At 44.1% G+C, this 18,962-nt stretch overlaps 1 protein-coding gene and 1 long non-coding RNA gene across 2 annotated transcripts in view; one reads left to right on the top strand and one right to left on the bottom strand.

Annotated features, from left to right (window-relative positions):
- Positions 1-18,962, bottom strand: part of AHNAK2 (AHNAK nucleoprotein 2) — an 83,184-nt gene that overhangs the window by 28,583 nt on the left and 35,639 nt on the right. Inside the window, exons 2-6 of the mRNA XM_006112752.4 lie at positions 16,070-16,134; positions 13,894-13,989; positions 8,587-8,643; positions 5,531-5,672; positions 2,267-2,448 (exon numbers count right to left, since the gene is read on the bottom strand). Of these exons, the coding sequence (XP_006112814.2) occupies positions 2,267-2,448; positions 5,531-5,672; positions 8,587-8,601 (339 nt within the window). The 5' untranslated portion in view covers positions 8,602-8,643; positions 13,894-13,989; positions 16,070-16,134. The remainder of the gene's footprint in view (positions 1-2,266; positions 2,449-5,530; positions 5,673-8,586; positions 8,644-13,893; positions 13,990-16,069; positions 16,135-18,962) is intronic.
- The window catches only part of LOC142829068 (uncharacterized), a 76,359-nt gene that overhangs the window by 34,024 nt on the left and 23,373 nt on the right, over positions 1-18,962 (top strand). The gene's annotated exons all lie outside the window — the stretch shown is intronic.

Here is an 18,962-nt window from a genome sequence, read left to right as displayed (position 1 = left end):
CTGAAGAAGAAGTTTTTTTTAAAATATTAATATAAAACATGTATAATATTCATCTTATTTTGTTTAATATCAGTTACCATTAGGCATATAAATACAATCAAAATTGAAGGTGCAATACAATTAAAAGTTGCATGAAATTATTAATCTTATTTAATAGGTGTATCTCCAGGGCTTGACAGTTAAGGTAATCTTCTCGCCCTAGGCGAATAGATTATAGCCCAGCACGGCGCCTCAGCATGATCAGCGCATGCGCATCGTTGTCTTTGCATGCGCAGCGTGCTGAACTGCGCGGCTGGTGAGCAGGGCTCGCAGCGGCTTGGCGAGCCCTGTATATCTCTATCAACGCACCCTGTCTCTCTCTCTCTCTCTCTCTATCTCCCTCTCTCTCTCTCAATCTCCCTCTCTCTCTCTATATATATATATATGTGATTAAAATGTATTTTATGTCTCACATTTCAAACTGAATAATCTCTGATGTATATTATATATCTCTGAAATATATATATATATTTCAGAGATTATTCAATTTGAAATGGGAGAAAATAAGATACATGTTAATCAGATGGAGACCCAGGATTAGATTCTGTTGCTATGAACCAAGCCATCCCATCTATAGTACTTTTCGGGGTGGCTGTCCTGGGCCCTGAATTTTGAAGGGCCACGCAAGGGCTGTCCTATCTGTCCTATGGATGGAATGGGCCCGCATGCTGAGTTTAGCCCATGGGATTCCAGGGTGGCTTGGGGGATTACCCGGGAGGGGGGCTGTTGCATGGTGGCAGAACTGCGGGAAGCAGAACAATGCAGCAGACTCCTCAGGTGCTGTCTCTCAGCCAGGTTGCTGTGGAAAGCGGAGTGATTCAGCTGGGAGATGGTGGCAAACCTGAGCAGGCTGCTTGGTCGCTCCGCTTCTTGCAGTTCCTACTCATGCGGTGAATGCAAGGAAGCCAACCCCTGGTGCCCTACCGTAGCAGACCCCCTGATAATCCGCCGTGTCACTTATCTTGTGGGGAGAGCTTTGGGTAAGGGGTGCAATAGTGGGTGAAGAGGGCAGGAAGAAGCAGATTAGAAGTGAAACAGGACGGGGGCTTAAGGGAAGAAGTGGAATGGGAGAAGGGCTAGAAGAGCCATAGCTCAAATTGTGTGGCTTATTTCAATGACAAGCTAGTGTCATTGTGTAGGTACACACTAAGGGCATGTCTACACTAGGGAATTATTTCAAAATAACTCCTCCTATTTTGAAATAACAAGGTGAGTGTCCACACTACGAAGCCCGTTATTTTGAAATAATGGGCTCGTTATTTCAAAATAATGATGCCTGCTTGTGAAGAGGAATTTTGGAATAGTTAGTTATTATTTTGAAATAATTTATTTCCGAAAAATTTCCCAGTGTAGACATGCTCTAAGGACCTACAGGACTACTCGTTTTTTCCAAAACATTCTGACTAAATATGTTCTTTAACTTTATCTTTACCATTGGATGTTTTTATATTTTTTCTCAATAGTTTATAGTCAGACAACCTAATCTTTTCTCTCTCTTCCTCCTCCCCCCCGTCCCCCCCCCCCCCCCCCGGACCTGTTTCTGTTCCCATTCAATATAATGGAAGCTGGATCCAATTTTGAGTTCTCTCTTCAAAAAAACTGACCTGCTATCATATTCATTGCAAGCTTAGCTTGATTAAGGACTTAAGTGAACTACTCCCTTGTACAGAAGGCTTGATTTGGCTGAAGAGGTGCATAAGTTTTATGCGAGCTTTCTGAAGAGGAGTTGATTTCACCCTGAGGCTATGTCTAGACTGCAGAGTTTTTACGGGAGGCATCCCATAAAAACTCTGCCGCATCCAGGAAACGCGTCTGCTTTTTTGGAACAGTTTCTGAAAAAGCGTGCGCATTCTTTCAGCATCCCCTGTATTCCTCATTTTATGAGGAATAAGGGATGTTCTGAAAGAGAAGGTTTTTCTGACATTTGGCCCCGTGTTGGTGAGCCAAATGTCGAAAAGCCTCTTCTGAAAAAACAAGTGGAAAATGGTACACAAATTGAGGTTTGCAATTTGCATATCTTTTTCCAATGCCCTCCCTACCCTCTGCAGCGTAGACATAGCGTGAGAGAGAACTTCAGGTTTTGTCCAACAGTATTATAAAGGCGGTAAAGTAAAGCATGTGTATGTTTTCAGGACAAGGGTCTATATTTTTCCATCTCCAATATTAACATATAATATGTCTGTAGTATTTTCCTATTCTTTCTAACATAATACAGAAATAATTTTACCTGACTTATTTTTTCCTTCTTGTATTGCGTTGTCGAATGTAGTTTTTCTAGCTCTTCTTTCCCAGAGAGTTTTCTTTTGAGACTGAATTGTACCTTGTATGGCTCAGAATATTGTAGAATCTTGAGTGCATCTTCATATTTGATATTCTCAAAAAATATTGTGGCACTCAATAGCTGATCACCTGCAAATGATACCATATATTTATCAGTTTGCTATAGGATATGGCTTTTCAAATCACAGTTTTCTCGATGATCATATACACATAAAGGGTCATTAACATATGATGATTATATGAAGCATATCACGATTTTTAATATGTATGCTTTGGAGTTTTAGTTGTTGAAACAGTATTATTTATTGAATTATTGTGTGTTCATGCACATAATAGTTCGTAAAAGACTTATTGCATATTGGGCTACATTCTTCATAGATGTAAGTTATTTCTACCTTTGAAATGTAATGAGTTAATTATATTATTTTTTAAAAAACACTGGCTGGGTCTAGTGAAGAGTAGTGTATTTCATGATTTATAAGAAATCCATATTTTTTAAGTATCAGAGAGGTAGCTGTGTTAGGAGCGAGGAGTCCTGTGGCACCTTATAGACTAACTGAAGTGTAGGAGCATAAGCTTTCATGGGCAAAGACCCACTTCATCAGATGCATGTAGTGGAAATTTCCAGAGGCAGGTATAAATATGCAGGCCAGGATCAGGCTGGAGATGACGAGGTGGATCCAATCAAGGAGGATGAGGCCCACTTCTAGCAGCTGATCTGGAGGTGTGAATTCCAAGAGAACAGAAGCTGCTTTTGTAGTTAGCGAGCCATTCATAGTCTTTGTTTAATCCAGAGTTGATTGTGTCAAACTTGAAGATGAACTGTAGCTCAGCAGTTTCTCTTTGAAGTCTGGTCCTGAAGTTTTTTTGCTGCAGGATGGCTACCTTTAGATCTGCAATTGTGTGTCCAGGAAGATTGAAGTGTTCCCCTACAGGTTTTTGTATGTTGCCATTCCTAATATCAGATTTGTGTCCATTGATTCTTTTACGTAGGGACTCTCCAGTTTGGCCGATGTATATAGCAGTGGGGCATTGTTGGCACATGATGGCATATATTACATTGGTAGATGTGCAGGTGAATGAACCAGCAATGGTGTGGCTGATCTGGTTAGGTCCTGTGATGGTGTTGCTGGTGTATATATGTGGGCAGAGTTGGCACCAAGGTTTGTTGCAAGGATTGGTTCCTGAGTTTGTGTTATTATGGTGCGGTGTGTAGTTGCTGGTGAGAATATGCTTCAGGTTGGCGGGTTGTCTGTGGGCAAGGACTGGCCTACCTCCCAAGGCCTGTGAAAGCGAGGGATCATTGTCCAGGATGGGTTGTAGATCACTAATGATGCACTGGAGAGGTTTTAACTGGGGACTGTAGGTGATGGCCAGTGGTGTTCTGTTGGTTTCTTTCTTGGGCTTGTCCCGTAGCAGGAGGCTTCTGGGTACATGTCTGGCTCTGTCAATCTTTCTCCTCACTTCCTCGTGTGGGTATCGCAGTTTACAGAATGCTTGTTGAAGATCTTGTAGGTGTAGGTCTCTGTCTGAGGGTTTGGAGCATATGCGGTTGTACCTCAGTGCTTGGCTGTAAACAATGGATCGTGTGGTTTGTCCAGGATGGAAGCTGGAGGCATGCAGGTAAGTGTAGCGGTCGGTAGGTTTTCGGTATAGGGTGGTATTGATGTGACCGTCACTTATTTGTACCGTGGTGTCCAGGAAATGGACCTCCCGTGTAGATTGATCCATGCTGAGGTTGATGGTGGGGTGGAAGCTGTTGAAATCATGGTGAAATTCTTCCAATCTCTCCTTCCCATGGGTCCAGATGATGAAGATGTCATTGATGTAGCGTAGGTAGAGAAGGGGTGTAAGTGGATGGGAGCTGAGGAAGCGTTGTTCCAGGTCAGCCATAAAAATGTTGGCGTATTGTGGGGCCATGCAGGTGCCCATAGCAGTGCCACTGGTCTGAAGTGGTTGTCACCAAATCTGGTTGTCACCAAATCTGAAATAGTTGTGTGTGAGGATAAATTCACAGAGTTCAGCCACCAGTTGTGCTGTGGCATCATCAGGGATACTGTTCCTGACAGCTTGTACTCCATCTGCATGTGGGATGTTTGTGTGGAGAGCTTCTACATCCATGGTAGCTAGGATGGTTTTTTCTGGAAGATCACCTATGCATTGTAGTTTTCTCAGGAAATCCGTAGTGTCACGGAGGTAACTGGGAGTGCTGTTGGCGTAGGGTCTGAGCAGAGAGTCCACATAGCCAGACAGTCCTTCAGTGAGAGTGCCAATGCCCGAGATGATGGGGCGTCCGGGATTTCCAGGTTTGTGGATCTTGGGTAATAGATAGAACAACCCTGGTCGGGGCTCTAAGGGTGTGTCGATTTGTTCCTGTGCTTGTGTAGGGAGTGTCCTGAGCAGATGGTGCAGTTTCTTAGTGTATTCCTTAGTGGGATCTGAGGAAAGAGGCCTGTAGAATTTGGTATTGGAGAGTTGTCTGGCAGCCTCCTTTAGGTAGTCAGGCCTGTTCATGATGACAACAGCACCTCCTTTGTCAGCCTCTTTGATTATAATGTCAGAGTTGTTCCGGAGGCTGTGGATGGCATTGCGTTCTGCACGACTGAGGTTACCAGGCAAGCGATGCTGTTTTTCCACAATTTCTGCCTGTGCACTGATCCTGCAGATTGCTCATAAGAGCAGAGTTGTCCCTTGGGTAGGGTGAATCAGGGTAATTGCTCCAGCCCCTCTCCTCCCCCCCCCCTCTTTGAGGGACCCTGTGGGCTGGTGGGATTGACTGATGTGGTCGGTCCCAGAAGATGAATCCACCACTTCCACAGGGCTTGCCATCTTGAAGGCAGTTAGCAGAGACAGTGACCAGCTTGGCCACCAGATTTCAGAGCAGCAAGTCCTCTCCTCTTTCTGGAGATCTGAGCCTCTGTGGCTATAGCCAACAATAGCCCCACAGTAGGCCGCAGGCTGGATCCATACTGCTGGCCCAGCTGCCGATGTAGGGAAGAGTCCTCAAGCCAGCAGGGGCTGTTTTGCCTCAGACCCTGCAACCCCCTGCGTGACAGTAAAGGTAAACATATGCATTGGTGTTTGCAGGACTGGGACCTATTTTTGCTAGTATCTGAACATATGATGGTGTGTGTGTGTGTGTAGTTACATACAAACTTTGGGATTTTCTAGATAATTGTGTTTTTAAAAAATCCAGAATATCAGAGTGTACCTTCTCTCAAATTGAATATTTTCGAAGCAGGAGATCCCTTGAGCACTTGTTTGACAAATATTCCTTCATTTCCTCCACCAGTCACGCTAAAACCACTAGCACCAGATTCCACGTCGGTTTTCAAAGTCACCTCCATAGACTCCTAGATGCCCAGAAAAATGTCATGTTAAAATTCATTGTTAATTCAACACCAGTCTTTGGCTGCTCTCCCCAGAGAACCCACAAAGGCTACCTACCCTGAGCACCCACAGTGCCCCCTGGTCTGCCCTCTAGGTGCCCATGGCACCCCGAGGCTGTGCCCTCCCCCAAGTTTTAGTCAGGGCTATAGTACAAATCATGTATGGGTCTCACAGGCCATGAATTTTGTTTTGTTTGTTTACTGTCTGTGACCAGTCCATGACTTACTAAAAATACCCACAACTAAAATGTAGCTGTAATTATCTGGCACCATGTGCTCCTGCTTCATGCCTTGGGATCCCAGGTACTATTATAATACACAAAGTAACAATGCACTTTCAGGAATGTATAGACATCAGATTATGTTGGCACTTCAGTATATTTGGTTAGAAGTAAGCAACAGATAAAAATTATATTAATTCATAAACAAATCTACAGTCAGATCTTCCATTGTCAGGTTTTGGCCCTGTAGCCCATTTAAATGGGCTAGATCCTTGACTGGGGTAAGTAAGCATAGCTCCATTTATATCAGCTGATGATTGCCCCGGTGTGAGTTTTAAGTGTATAAAAATGTAGATTCTTACCTTAAGAAAGTTGTATATCAACCTCCCCCCAATGGACAAAATAATGGTAAGGTCTGACAACAAGTCTACCATAAAAATTGGCCTTTATGTGTCTATGTATGGCAGCAACTGATACTCAATTTGCTGGTCAGGATTGTCCTGATAAAATGTGTGGCAACATTATGTGACATTTATAAGATTTCCCTTTATGTTCCAAACTCTACAGCCCTGCCCACACAGACGTTGGCAAACAGTTATGTCCTAAATAAAGGAATGTGTGCTCTGCTTAATTTACATGTAAGTAGTAAACAGAGTAATCAAACCAGAAGGGAAGACTAAGGAAGTTCAAACAGTTAAAAAACAACAACAGGAGGAAACAGCCTTCCACATAGCTGGAAATATTTTTCAGATAGGGACTGAAACTACAAAGTGGAGAGACAAACACCCCAGTACATCCTTCTCTATTCCTGTCCCTCACATTCACTTCACCTAAAAGGAGAAGGCAGCATCTGTTGGACTTGGGAAGATGGGGTCCTGACCTTCAGGTATTGGTCAGTAAGGGTATGTCTAGACTACATGGTTCCGTTGACGGAGCCATGTAGTCTAGATATACCCTAAGGCTGTGTCTAGACTGGCAAGTTTTTCCGCAAAATCATCTGCTTTTGCGGAAAAACTTGCTAGCTGTCTACACTGGCCGCTTGAATTTCCGCAAAAGCACTGATGATCTCATGTAAGATTGTCAGTGCTTTTGCGGAAATACTATGCTGCTCCCGTTTGGGCAAAAGTCTTTTTCCGAAAAACTTTTGCGCAAAAGGGCCAGTGTAGACAGCAGAGATTTGTTTTCTGCAAAAAAGCCCCAATTGCGAAAATGGCGATCGGGGCTGTTTTGCGGAAAAGCGCGTCTAGATTGGCCACGGACGCTTTTCCACAAAAAGTGCTTTTGCGGAAAAGCGTCCTGCCAATCTAGACGTGCTTTTCCGAAAATGCTTTTAACTGAAAACTTTTCCGTTAAAAGAATTTCCGGAAAATCATGTCAGTGTAGAAGTAGCCTAAGACTGCTGAAAGCATGTGGTGAGAAACATTGCTTGACTTAGGCCATGTCTCTGCTTACTAGAGGATCCATGCTCTGGTGATAGATCTTCTGGAGATTGATTTAGTGGGTCTAGGAAAGACCCCTTAAATTGAATGCTTAGGGGATCCCTCCCTCGTCAGCACTAGTACTCCTTGCTATCGTGAGGAGTAAGGGAAGTGGACAGGAACATTTTTCCCATCAACCTACCGCTGAGGAGTCGGTGTCAAGCTCGGCTTAAGGCACATCAACTCCAGCTACATTATTCACGTAGCTGGAGTTGCGTATCTTAAGCCAACCTTCCCACTGCAGTGTAGACCTGGCCATCGATATAATTTATAAATACCATATCTTTATTTTTCTTGTCACCATTTCTGACTTATATGCTTCATTAGATGTATGTGCTTTAAATCTATCCCTTTGTAGTGAATAACCTTGTTTTGCTGTTTTATCTAATTCAGTGTGTTTATATTGAAATGTCCAGGTAACTCCATTTGGAGTAACAAGTTGTGTGCATATTAGCCTCAAAAAAATAATGGACTTAATATAACTTGTATTGTCCAGGAGAGTGCTGGACAGTATGGGCATACAATTCATGGGGGGCAGGGCATGTTGGGTTTACCCTGAAGTATTGTGAAAGCTAGTGAGAACCAGAATGTAACCCACATGTGGCTGGCATACTACAGTTTTTTACACACACACACACACACACACACACACGCACACGCACACGCACTCGCACACGCACACACACAGACTAGCATGCTGGAAGACTTCGAGCAGCCAGGTGGGTGCTACTTTAGCAAGCCATTGTAAGGTACCCAAGATTGCAGGTCAGGAATGACATAGCTGCTCATTAGTCTGGATTGTACCTGGTTTGTCACATGCACCTGTGAAACTTTTCTATTGTAGAAAACAATGAGCCTAATCGTAAAAAATGCTCACCTTTCACAGAGGTGTGGCATGCAAGATCCTGTTCTCGCTCTACCCCACCCCATTAAGGCAGAAGCTTTACATTACAATGTAGTTCTTTCCAGTGGAATGGGCAAAGTATCAGTGGTACATACATTCCCACGATGCAATAATTTCTTGGCACTTACACAGTATAGTATACCATATACTGGGATCTTATTTATAAAGTAAGTTGCCAAAACTCATCTGAATCCCTTGTTTTTTCTCCTTTATTCATGCCTGCCATATTTGCATTTCTAATAAAATGCGCTTTCTGTGCAATCTTTTAAACTCACCTGTGAATGACTCATTTTTTGTTTGTCTGTAGAATATTTTTCGTTCTCTGTATCTTCCTATAGTTGGAGAGGCAATTGTAAGTATTTAGTGTTTGATTAAGACAATATTGTAAAGTTCACACAAAGATTATATGGACTCAGATTATATGGACTTGCTCTTATCGTGCGTTTTGATGAGAGCTAAAATTCACAATTCACACTGAAGTCTGTTAGGGTATGTCTACACTACAGAGTTAGTTCGAACTAACTTAGTTCGAATTAGTTAATTCGAACTAAGCTAATTCGAACTAACGCGTCTAAAACTAAAAACTAGTTCGAATTAGCGTTTTGCTAATTCGAACTAGCATGTCCACATTGAGTGGACCCTGAACAGGGCTTAAGGATGGCCGGAAGCAGTGCCGGCAGGGCATCAGAGAAGGACTTAGAGCGTGGAGATGCTGTCTCAGGCTAGCCGAGGGCTGCGTTTAAAGGGACCCGACCCCCACCCCAGACAGACAGTTCTCAGGGGTGCCCCGCTTGAAAACCAGTCCTGGCTTGGATTGCCCGGAGTGCCACACTGGGCACATCACAGCACTCGGCCATCAGCCCGGCTGCACTTGCCGCAGGCTGCCATCTGGGGAGAGGAGGCAATTGGGGGGATGCAGGAGAGCTTCCACCCCCAGAAGCCCGCAGAGCCAGCCCAGGCCTCCCCATCGGGGGCTCGTACCCCATTCCTCCCTCACCTCCTTCCACTTACCCTTCCCTAGCCCCCCTTCTTATTGATGTACAAAATAAAGATAACGTTTCTTCCAACATTGACTCTGTCTCTATTGAACAAAACTGAGGGAGACTGGGAAAAGGAGGTGGGAGAGGGGAAGAGAAAGGCTGGGAGAGGGGAGGGCAACTAACATGATCAGGGGTTGGGAACAGGTCCCAGTTGAAGAGAGGCTACAGAGACTGGGACTGTTCAGCTTAGAAAAGAGGAGATGGAGCGGGGACAGGCTAGAGGTCTCTAAAAGCAGGGGTTGGGTGGAGAGGGTGCATTCAGAAAAGTTCTTCATGAGTTCCCATAAAGAAGGACTAGAGGACACCAAAGGAAAGGAATGGGTAGCAGGCTTCAAACTAGTAAGAGAAAGTTGTTGTTCTTCCCAAAGCAAATAGTTAACCTGTGGAACTCCTTGCTGCAGGAGGCTATGAAGGCTACAACTAGAACAGAGTTGAAAGGGAAGTGAGATCAAGTCATGGAGGTTGGGTCCATGGAGTAGTCTTAGCCAGGGGGTAGGAGTGGTGTCCCTGCCCAAAGTTTGTGGAAGGCTGGAGAGGGATGGCACGAGACAAATGGCTTGGTCACTGTCTTCGGTCCATCCCCTCCAGGGTCCCTAGGGTTGGCCGCTGTTGGCAGACAGGCTACTGGGCTAGATGGACCTTTGGTCTGACCCAGGACGGCCATTGTAAGCTCAGGGCTCAGGGTCGGGGGTCTCAGTGGACCCCCTTGATTTTCATGCACACCTGCTCCTGGGTGGCCAGGCTGGCAGCTCTCCTGCCCTAGACGGCCACTTTCCTGTGCCTAGTGCGGAGATCGTGGACGAGGTCCACGATGTCTGCACTAGCCCAGGAAGGTGCCCGCCTCTTGCGGTCCCGGGCAAGCTCCCGGGAGCCGCCAGCCTGGTCCCCGGAAGACGGGGTGGGCTGGGGGACATCAGGTGGGTGGCTCTGTGCCGTGCCAGGTGCAGGGTCTGCTGGCTGGGTGCTGGCAGGCTTGCACCTGGCACGGGCACCGTAGCCAGCCCATGCCCCTTTAAGGGTCCGGCGCCGGGAGGGGGGCAATAGAGTTTCCCTGGTGTTGGCCAGAGTGGCCACCAGGGAAACCTGGGGAGGGCTAGCCTGCCACTAGTTCGAATTAAGGGGCTACACACCCCTTAATTCGAACTAGTAAGTTCGAACTAGGCTTAATCCTCGTAAAATGAGGTTTTCCTAGTTCGAACTAAGCGCTCCACTAGTTCGATTTAAATTCGAACTAGCGGAGCGCTAGTGTAGCACCTATGAATGTTAGTTCGAACTAACGTCCGTTAGTTCGAACTAACATTGTAGTGTAGACATACCCTTACTGTTTTAAAAACCAGTGGGGGATTTCTTCTTTAGAATCCGTAATATTAATTTTCAGATCAGTGTAGATTTAGTCATGTGAGAAGAGCTGTGCACATTGGTAACTGGAAAGTAGTTTGAGTTCAAACTGAAAACAATTATTTTTAAATTTTTGATTACTCAAAAAGTGAAAATAAATAATTTCAGCACAGTCAAAATGTTTTATGTGACACATGCTGCTTCATTTTTCTCAGCATTTTAAAGATTTTTAAATATTGTAAATAAGACGGAAAAGCGTTTCAAAATAAACAAACTGTTTTACAGAATTTTTCTTCCAAACAAAACATTAAGGTGAAATTGACAAGAGTTCCCAAGTATTTTGAGTTCACATTTTTTGCCCAAATAAACAGTATGTCGGTTGTACTGTGCATTGATCATGTTTATCTAGACATGCATGTCCGAGGTACAAAAAACTGGGATCACTTAACCTTTTCATCTGGAGCAGCTACCTCAAAAAAAGGACAATCCTGGGAAACCCTGAACAGAGCACAACCCTACTGATTGTGCCACATGCCATATAGTGGGGATGGAGGTGGGAGGGCTGGAGTACCAGCGTGAACTCCCCAGTGCTGGGGTTAGGAGCCCTGAGACTTGGGGGACCGGATGTCCCGGGCCTTAGGTTCCCCATCCCTGAGATAAAAGCTCAGCAGGGTACTTGATGAGGAAGGAGAGCAGATCTCTGGCTCTGAGTCAGGGAAAGAAGACTGGCTGCATCTAAGTGTGCCATTTCGGGTGCGTAGGGGGGCAGCAGCCGTGCGCTCGGAGATGCGGCTAGCTTTTCATCCCATTCCCCAGTTGCTAAGGGAGTGAATAGAAAGTGCTTGCATTCCTCTCCCACCTGGCTGGTGAGTTCCTTTCACCAGCCAGGTGTGAGAGGCATGCACAGAATCCAAGTACTTTCCTCTCACTCCCTTAGCATCCCGAAATGGCACACTTGGCTGCATCCAGGTAACTGTTGGCCTTCTGGCAGGGAGAGAATCCCTGCAGGAAATCAGGTCAATCTGCAGCTGGGAGCCGGAGGCAGTTGTGAAGGCAAGCTAGAGGAAATGAGTTTCCCAGGATCATGTGCTGGTTGAGGGACAGGAAAACTCCCACAGGGTCAGAGACTGCCCTGCCAGCAGTATAAAGAAACTCTCCTGCAGCAGAGATACATCAGTGCTAGAAAATGTGTAGAAGGGGTCTAGAGCAGTGGTTCTTAATGTGTGGTCCATGACCATCTTGCAGATGGGCCATGGGCTTGCTGCAGTGGGGAGCCTGTGTTGGTGCTCCAGCCCTGCTCTCCCACCACCATGAGGTTGGAGCACCAGCGCTGGCTTCCCGCTGTGAGGGAGAAAGGAGGCTTATGGGCCAGATCCCCAGCTCATGGGAGGAGGAAGTGGCTCTGTGAATGGCCACTCCCCATTCTCCTGCCTGGGGAAAAGGCAGTGCAGGAAACTGGAGTCTTTCCCAGATGCTAACAATGGCCAGAATAATGGCCAATTGGAGCAGTGTGGTGGGGGAGGGAACGGGGGGACAGTGCCTGGGAGTGGCAGGAGGAACAGAACCAGGTAAGTGCCCGCATCTCCCTCATGCCCAGATCTACACCCTCATTCCCCTCACACTACAGATGTGAAGGTCTAGTCAACTAGTCGCTTTTCCCCTCCCCCACTTTCTGCCTCTCTCAGATAGAGGCAGCAAGGCGGGGGGAGGGTAAGGGGAGTACTTCAAAGCGGTAGCTCCTCTTGAAGCCTGAGGCCAGACCTCAGGCTCCAAGCAGCGCTGCCACTTTGTAAAGCCGCATGCATCCTGGGGCCAGCTGGGGTGTCCCCAGGCTGCATGTGGCATTTCAAAGTGGCTGAGCTACGTGGAGCCTGGGATCAGCTGGGGACTCCTCAGTTGACCCTAAGCTCAGTGCAGCGTTGCTGCTTTGAAATGCCGTGGGGAGCCCAGTGTCAGGCGCCTCACAGCATTTCAAAGCAGCAGACTCCCCAGCTGACCCTGGGCTCAATGCCGCCGCTTTGAAAAGCCCTAGGGCTGTTGCTACACTTCAGAGGCAGAGGTGTCCTATCGACTAATCGAACAGTTGATGCAAAATGCATCGACTGTTCGATTAGTCAATTACCCGATACTTGACATCCTTACCTCACACATATCCCTCCCGCCAAGATGCTACATCTCCACCCTGCTTGTGCACTCTCCCTTCCAGGCTCCTCCTACATTCATTTTGTCACCATAGGTGGTTGGTAGTATGGAAAGGTCTGCATTGAGCAGGGTCAATGGGCCAAAACGTTTGAGAACCACTGGTCTAGAGAGAGAGAGGCTAATAGACAATAAGCGTTGGGCAAGGCTTTAGGAATGGCTCAAGACAGGTTGAGAAAGAAAGTGGTTCAAGGAGGCAGCAGGGAGTCTGTGTAGACACATCTTGGCTACTTATTAAAGGTCCCTGAACTGGAACCCAGAGGTGAGAGAGGTTCAAAAAAGGTATGTGGAAATCCCTCTGCTGCAAGGGTTAAGGGATAGTGAGTCTGGAGATGGGCTGAAAACCCAATGCGACTTTCATGAACTGTTGTTTGCTAGACTCTTGGGTTATGCCAAAGAGCATGGGTCTGTGTATGCTTCAGCAAGAGGGCTGAGTCACAAGAAGAGGCGGAGCATGTAAAAAGGCCATCTGTCAAGAGGCAAGAGAGGGAAAATCCTGCAACGTCCTATCTGGCCACAAAGGTTGCTTTAGTGGTGAGTCACACTCTTAACAGCAAGAAATACAGATCACGTAAACTTCAACTTTCTGAGACTTTTTTATAGAGTATATCTTCCAGAAAGTTGTTTCCTGATACTGTCTATCCCACCTCCAATCAGGAAAGAATTAGGAAAAAATCCTTTAATACTTTACATTTTCATATAGAAACCCAAATATTTTAAAATTAATGCATATAGAACTGGTCATGCTTTTTGTTCACTGTGAAATGTCAGCTGAATCCTGAAACTCTGCTGTCCATAAATACAAGTAATATCAACTATCTGGTAAACTAAAAGGGCCATGAAAGGACTGACATTGTGAGGGTGTGGATTTCAAAGAACTTTTCCATATATGGCCAAATTCTAGTCCTCCTGAAGTCAATGGGATTTGTGCTAATAAGCCCCAAAAGATGACAATTTGGCTAAAAATGAATTGAATGTAACTTGAAAGCCTTATGTATGTCTTGCCTTTTTGTTAAAATATTCTTCTTCTATGGAATATTCATAGACTGGAGAGGATCCTTGTGGCCTTGGTCGTATGTTTTCTATTGTCACTTCATTTGCCTGCAGGAAAGAAATGAAAAATAATGGTCATTATTAAACAACAGTAATCCGTATAGTTTGGGAGAACTTTTCTATTTAAGCCACAAATATAATGTAAAAACCCTCTCTTTGTGCCTGTAACGGTGACTGCAAAATGGCCATTTATCATTTCCTTTTGGAGCAAATGTAATTTCCATTTAAGAATGTGATGTGAACAAGAGAGGACATAATTCTTGAAAACAAATGATGCTTTCACAATGTCTTTCTTAACTACGAACGCATTTAAAATCCAGGTAGATTAATCCAGCAATGGGCAACCTAGGTTAGTGAGAGGGCCACACTAGTGTCCCACCTTCATCTAGGTGGGCAGCAAGATTGTCGTAACCAAGACGGTCTCCCAGGATAGGGTAGTTTTGCTAACTGTGCTTGCGTACCTAGAATTTGCGGTGTGGGCCAATTGAAGTGTATCAGTGCTTTGATTGGATGCAGAGGGAGCATCCAGCTCTCACTGTCAAGGTTGAATGCAAATGGCACACACCTCACATTACATGTCCTTGCTTTATGTGCATGTCACTTTAGTCACACCAGTAGAAAAAACCTACGTGGACGGAAACCAGCTGAATCTGGTAACTCTGCATGTGGGCAACAGTAAACAAAATGTCTTGTGGGCCACACATAGAATACTAATGGGCCACAAGTGGCCTGTAGGCCACAAAATGCCCACCACTGAATTAGATAGAAATAGTGGTCACCAGAGATTGTGATGACCGTGCTCTCTTGATTTAGGACTAAATTATGTCCCCAATAACCTCAGATGTACAGTGGAGCCACATGGCATTTAGAGTTCCTAGGAGGAATTCTGGCTGACCCGGGAATTCTGGGTCTTTTAGAGTGCATCTACACTGCACCTTTAGCTCAAAATAAGCTACGCAATTTGATCTATGCAAAATGTGTAGCTTATTTTGAGTGTATTTTGAAATAAACCACTATTCTGAAACATCCCTTAATCCTTGTGGAATAAGGTTTACAGGGACACCAGAATAGCGTGCCCGTTATTTAGAAACATATTTCAAAATAACGGGTGCACTGTCAAGGCGTGGAATAGCTATAATAGTGCCACAATGTAGATGTACCGTCAGGGCATGTCTACATATTATTCCTCTTCACAAGTTGGAGTTATTTTGAAATAACAGGTTTGGAAGTGTGGATGCTCACCTTGTTATTTCGAAATAAAGGGAGTTATTTAGAAAGTTATTTCTACTGGTGTAATTCCCTTTATTTCAAAATAACAAGGTGAGCATCCACACTTCCAAACCTGTTATTTCGAAATAACTCCTGCTTGTGAAGAGGAATAATCTTATTTCAAAATAGTTATTTCAGGAGCTATTATTTCAAAATAACTTATTTTGAAATAATCTTGTAGTGTAGACATAGTCTTAGACAGCTCATGCCAGTGGACACATTAAGCCATCCTTGAAATACAAATTAAATCACTGAGAAAATAAGAATTTGCTATACCTTGGAATATAACTTTTACTGGCATGGTTCAATTATCTGAGGGCATGTCTACACAGCAGTGTTATTTCGAAATAACAGATTGCGCATCTACACAGCAAACCCGTTATTTCAAAATAATTTTGAAATAATGGGCTTCTTACTCCAACTTCTGTAACCCTCATTTCATGGGGAGTAAGGGAAGTCAAAGGAAGAGTGTTCTTCCTTTAAGAGTGTTCTTCCTTTGACTTCCTCCTGTGTAGACAGCACCTAAAGCCAAGTTAAGCTACTTCGACTTCAACTGCTCAATTAACTTAGCTGAAACTGCGTATCTTAACTCGACTTTGTCCTGTAGTGTAGACATACCCCGAGAGGGAAAAGCCCTTCCTTAAATGCATAGAGCTACGCTCCAATGCATGTTACATTGCATCATATCATGTTCTGTCCTTCAAATTCTGTATATCTGAAGATCAGGCTATCAATAGGCCAACCCAACTCTCAGGATGTCTCCTTCGCAGTAGTAATACTAGATACATCCTTGTGGAAAAAACTGTAAATAAAAATATTAATGATCAAACTTTCAGAAGTAAATGGCAACATTACTCACAGAATCATCTTCTTCTGCATCAGCTTCAGCTTCTTGCTCCTCTGGTCTCAGCTGTGTGCCAGAACCTGCAAACAACATACAAGCCATCACTCTAGATGCTGCTCTGTCAGCTCAGTTAACAGAGCAGTGAATTTTACAAATATAAAGTTTACAGAGCGGCAGGGTTATGGAAAGTCACCGAATGGCCTCCTATCCTTCAAAGCAAATCTTTATGTCAGGGTTTCTCAAATTTCATCCTGCTAGTCTGCCCAAAGGTACAAAGAATAGTCACACGCCACGGATACCTAAGTTGTAAAGAAGAAAGAAATCCCAAACTTGGAAAAAATATATTACAAGCTCACAGGAATCTTTTGTATTAATGGAAGCGGTTGTGGCCTAATGGCTAGCAAGAGGCTCTCAGGATCTCTGAGTTCTATTCCACTCTTCAATTGACTTGCAGACTCCAAGAGACAGGAAAGCATACAGCAGTCAGGTAGTCTGAAATAATAGTTCCTGAAATGTGGGAATTGACTCTTGTCACAAGTGTTAATCCTGAAGCATAATGATGGCTTTAACTATTTGACACCAATCATTTTTATCTGAAGCATCTAGCTATGTTCTTAACCATAACTGATAGGAATATTGGGGATGGGGGTAAGGGTAGGTTGCTGTGGTAGGAAACTCGGAGCTCCACTTTCCAAGGTGTTCAAGTCAACGCTGCCCTTGTCCTCTCAGGGTGAGTGAAAGAGGAAGTGCAGATCTTCCTTACCACCTACAAATTCAACAGCCTCTTGTATATGAAATCTGAAACTGCTGCCCACTACAGCTGCTCAGAGGTTAAAACTCTCTTCCCACCAAAGCCACTCCCAGTCCAATATAGCAATGCACTGGAAATACAAAAATCTGCAGTGCAGGGAAAATGGAGGGTCAGTATAAAATCAGGTGACTGTAGTACCAAAATAATTAGTATGTGGAATATTACATGGCTTGCAAGATTTATTTTTCATATTTTATTCAATGGAAACATCAGAGTGAATGTACTTGAAGCTGCCAGAGAATGTCCCAAGGGCTGCAAACTCAGCACGGGGATATATCAGAACTAGGGGCCTTGCTGTGGAATGTGGTTGCAGTGTGCTCAGGTTCGTTGCTTGCAGTATGCTTGCTGTGTGCAGCTTGGTTGCAGTGTGCTCAGGGCCATGATAACCAAAAAGATTCGGCTGTTACTAGACGGTGTAAGGTAGCAATGGCAGGGACAGCTGAACTTATTTAGACAAAATAAAAAGCAAATTAAACCTTTGTTTGGTGCAACAAACTTTCCAAAAGTTTGAAGGCCTTCCATCACTTCTCTAAGGACACTGGATGTTCAGAAGGGACCAGGGATTTTTGAATCCCTGTTTTGGGAGGCCACATTGAAATGTCTCTATAAAGCTTGATTTCCAGAGACAGGGTTGTCACTTTCTGAAGATCAGACTCCTTTAAGGTGTCTTGAGTGATACACTCAAAAATCCAGGCAAAATCACTAGTCACTTTTGAAAATGTAAGCCTAATCAATGACAGTGTGATGGAAACGCGCGTTCTTTGATGTGCACATTGTTCCACTAATACTCCCCTATGGGCAAATATTCCTTTTCTTCTTGCCCTTTCTAGCCATTCTTCTTACCCCAGCCTCAAACCCAATATTTTATTTTATTTTTACACAGTGTTTTATGGATTATTTAGTACCCATTGTGCAATTGTCATTCATATGAATTGTTCTCACTCTCACAGATGATCCTATTACTGTCAAAGAAATGTATGAGCAGTTCAGACAAGGGCAAAGAGACCCACATGCAGATTGGTTCAATTTACTGACCACTTTGAGTGATGAATCTCCAGTTAAGATCTCCCATGTATGGGCTGATGAATGCTAACGGGATGTGCAGACTAACCAGCCCTACCTGTATATGTTTAACCATCTAAATTGCTAATTCTCTAAGGTGACTTTTTCATTGTTGTTTTTAGTTCATCTTCATAGGGCTCTGTATTCTTTTACAGTATTTAGTTTTGCCTAATCTGATTTTTCTTTGCTTGTATAATTATTTAGATAATATTATTAGTATTAAATAATAACTATTGAACCTCTCTAGTCCAGCACTCCTTGGTCCTGCAACATCCAGGGTCCTGCATGATTTTAGTTAGCTGGATGTCCACTTAGCATGGACGTGGCCAACTTCCCTGTAGTCCCATAAAGCATAAAGTTTGTTTACAGCCACCAGCCCTGGCTCTCAGTGCTCTGTGCTATTATTTAGCTCTAATTTACCCCTTAATGTCTTCTAAAAGCCAAGTAAGCAGTGGAAGTGTTGGTAATGTTGCTATAGACAATATTGACCTGCAGTGATTTGGCAGATTCTATGGTTCAGCATCCCTAGCATGCCTGGTCAGGTTCTTAGGATGCCAGACCAGAGATATTCAATCTGTAATGTTGAGAAACAGTTACACAATCTGATCAAGGATTAACATCTTCACTTAAACGAAGAGAACAGAGTTATTCAAATGTGAATGTCCAAAATAATTTTGTACCCAAGTTTTCAAAGAATTGGGCTTCAGCTCCTAAGAGCCAACATCATTATAGTAGCCTTATTTTCACACGTGCTGAACCATTATAAATCTCACTCAAAGTAATGAGCATTGCAAAGGCTTGGTGTATTCGAAAATAAATACAGTACTATTTAGAAGCTTAAATGTGTGTTTAGGAGCCTAAATCTGAGCAGTGACATTTCAGTGACAGTTTTGTGTGTACTATGGCTACAGGCCTGTGCCCAGAGAGTGTAGTTTGTTTAGTTTTTCTAAAAATGCCTAGCTTTATGCTGTTACCATGAGCCCATGACGTTACTATTTTCTTGGATATTTTGTATTATTGTGTTTTCATTGGAAA

The sequence above is a fragment of the Pelodiscus sinensis genome, chromosome 4, assembly GCF_049634645.1.
Source record: "Pelodiscus sinensis isolate JC-2024 chromosome 4, ASM4963464v1, whole genome shotgun sequence".
In the NCBI taxonomy this organism is placed as follows: Eukaryota; Metazoa; Chordata; order Testudines; family Trionychidae; genus Pelodiscus; species Pelodiscus sinensis.
The sequence above is the reverse complement of the archived record's forward strand: the minus strand, read 5'-3'. Positions and strand labels throughout refer to the sequence as shown.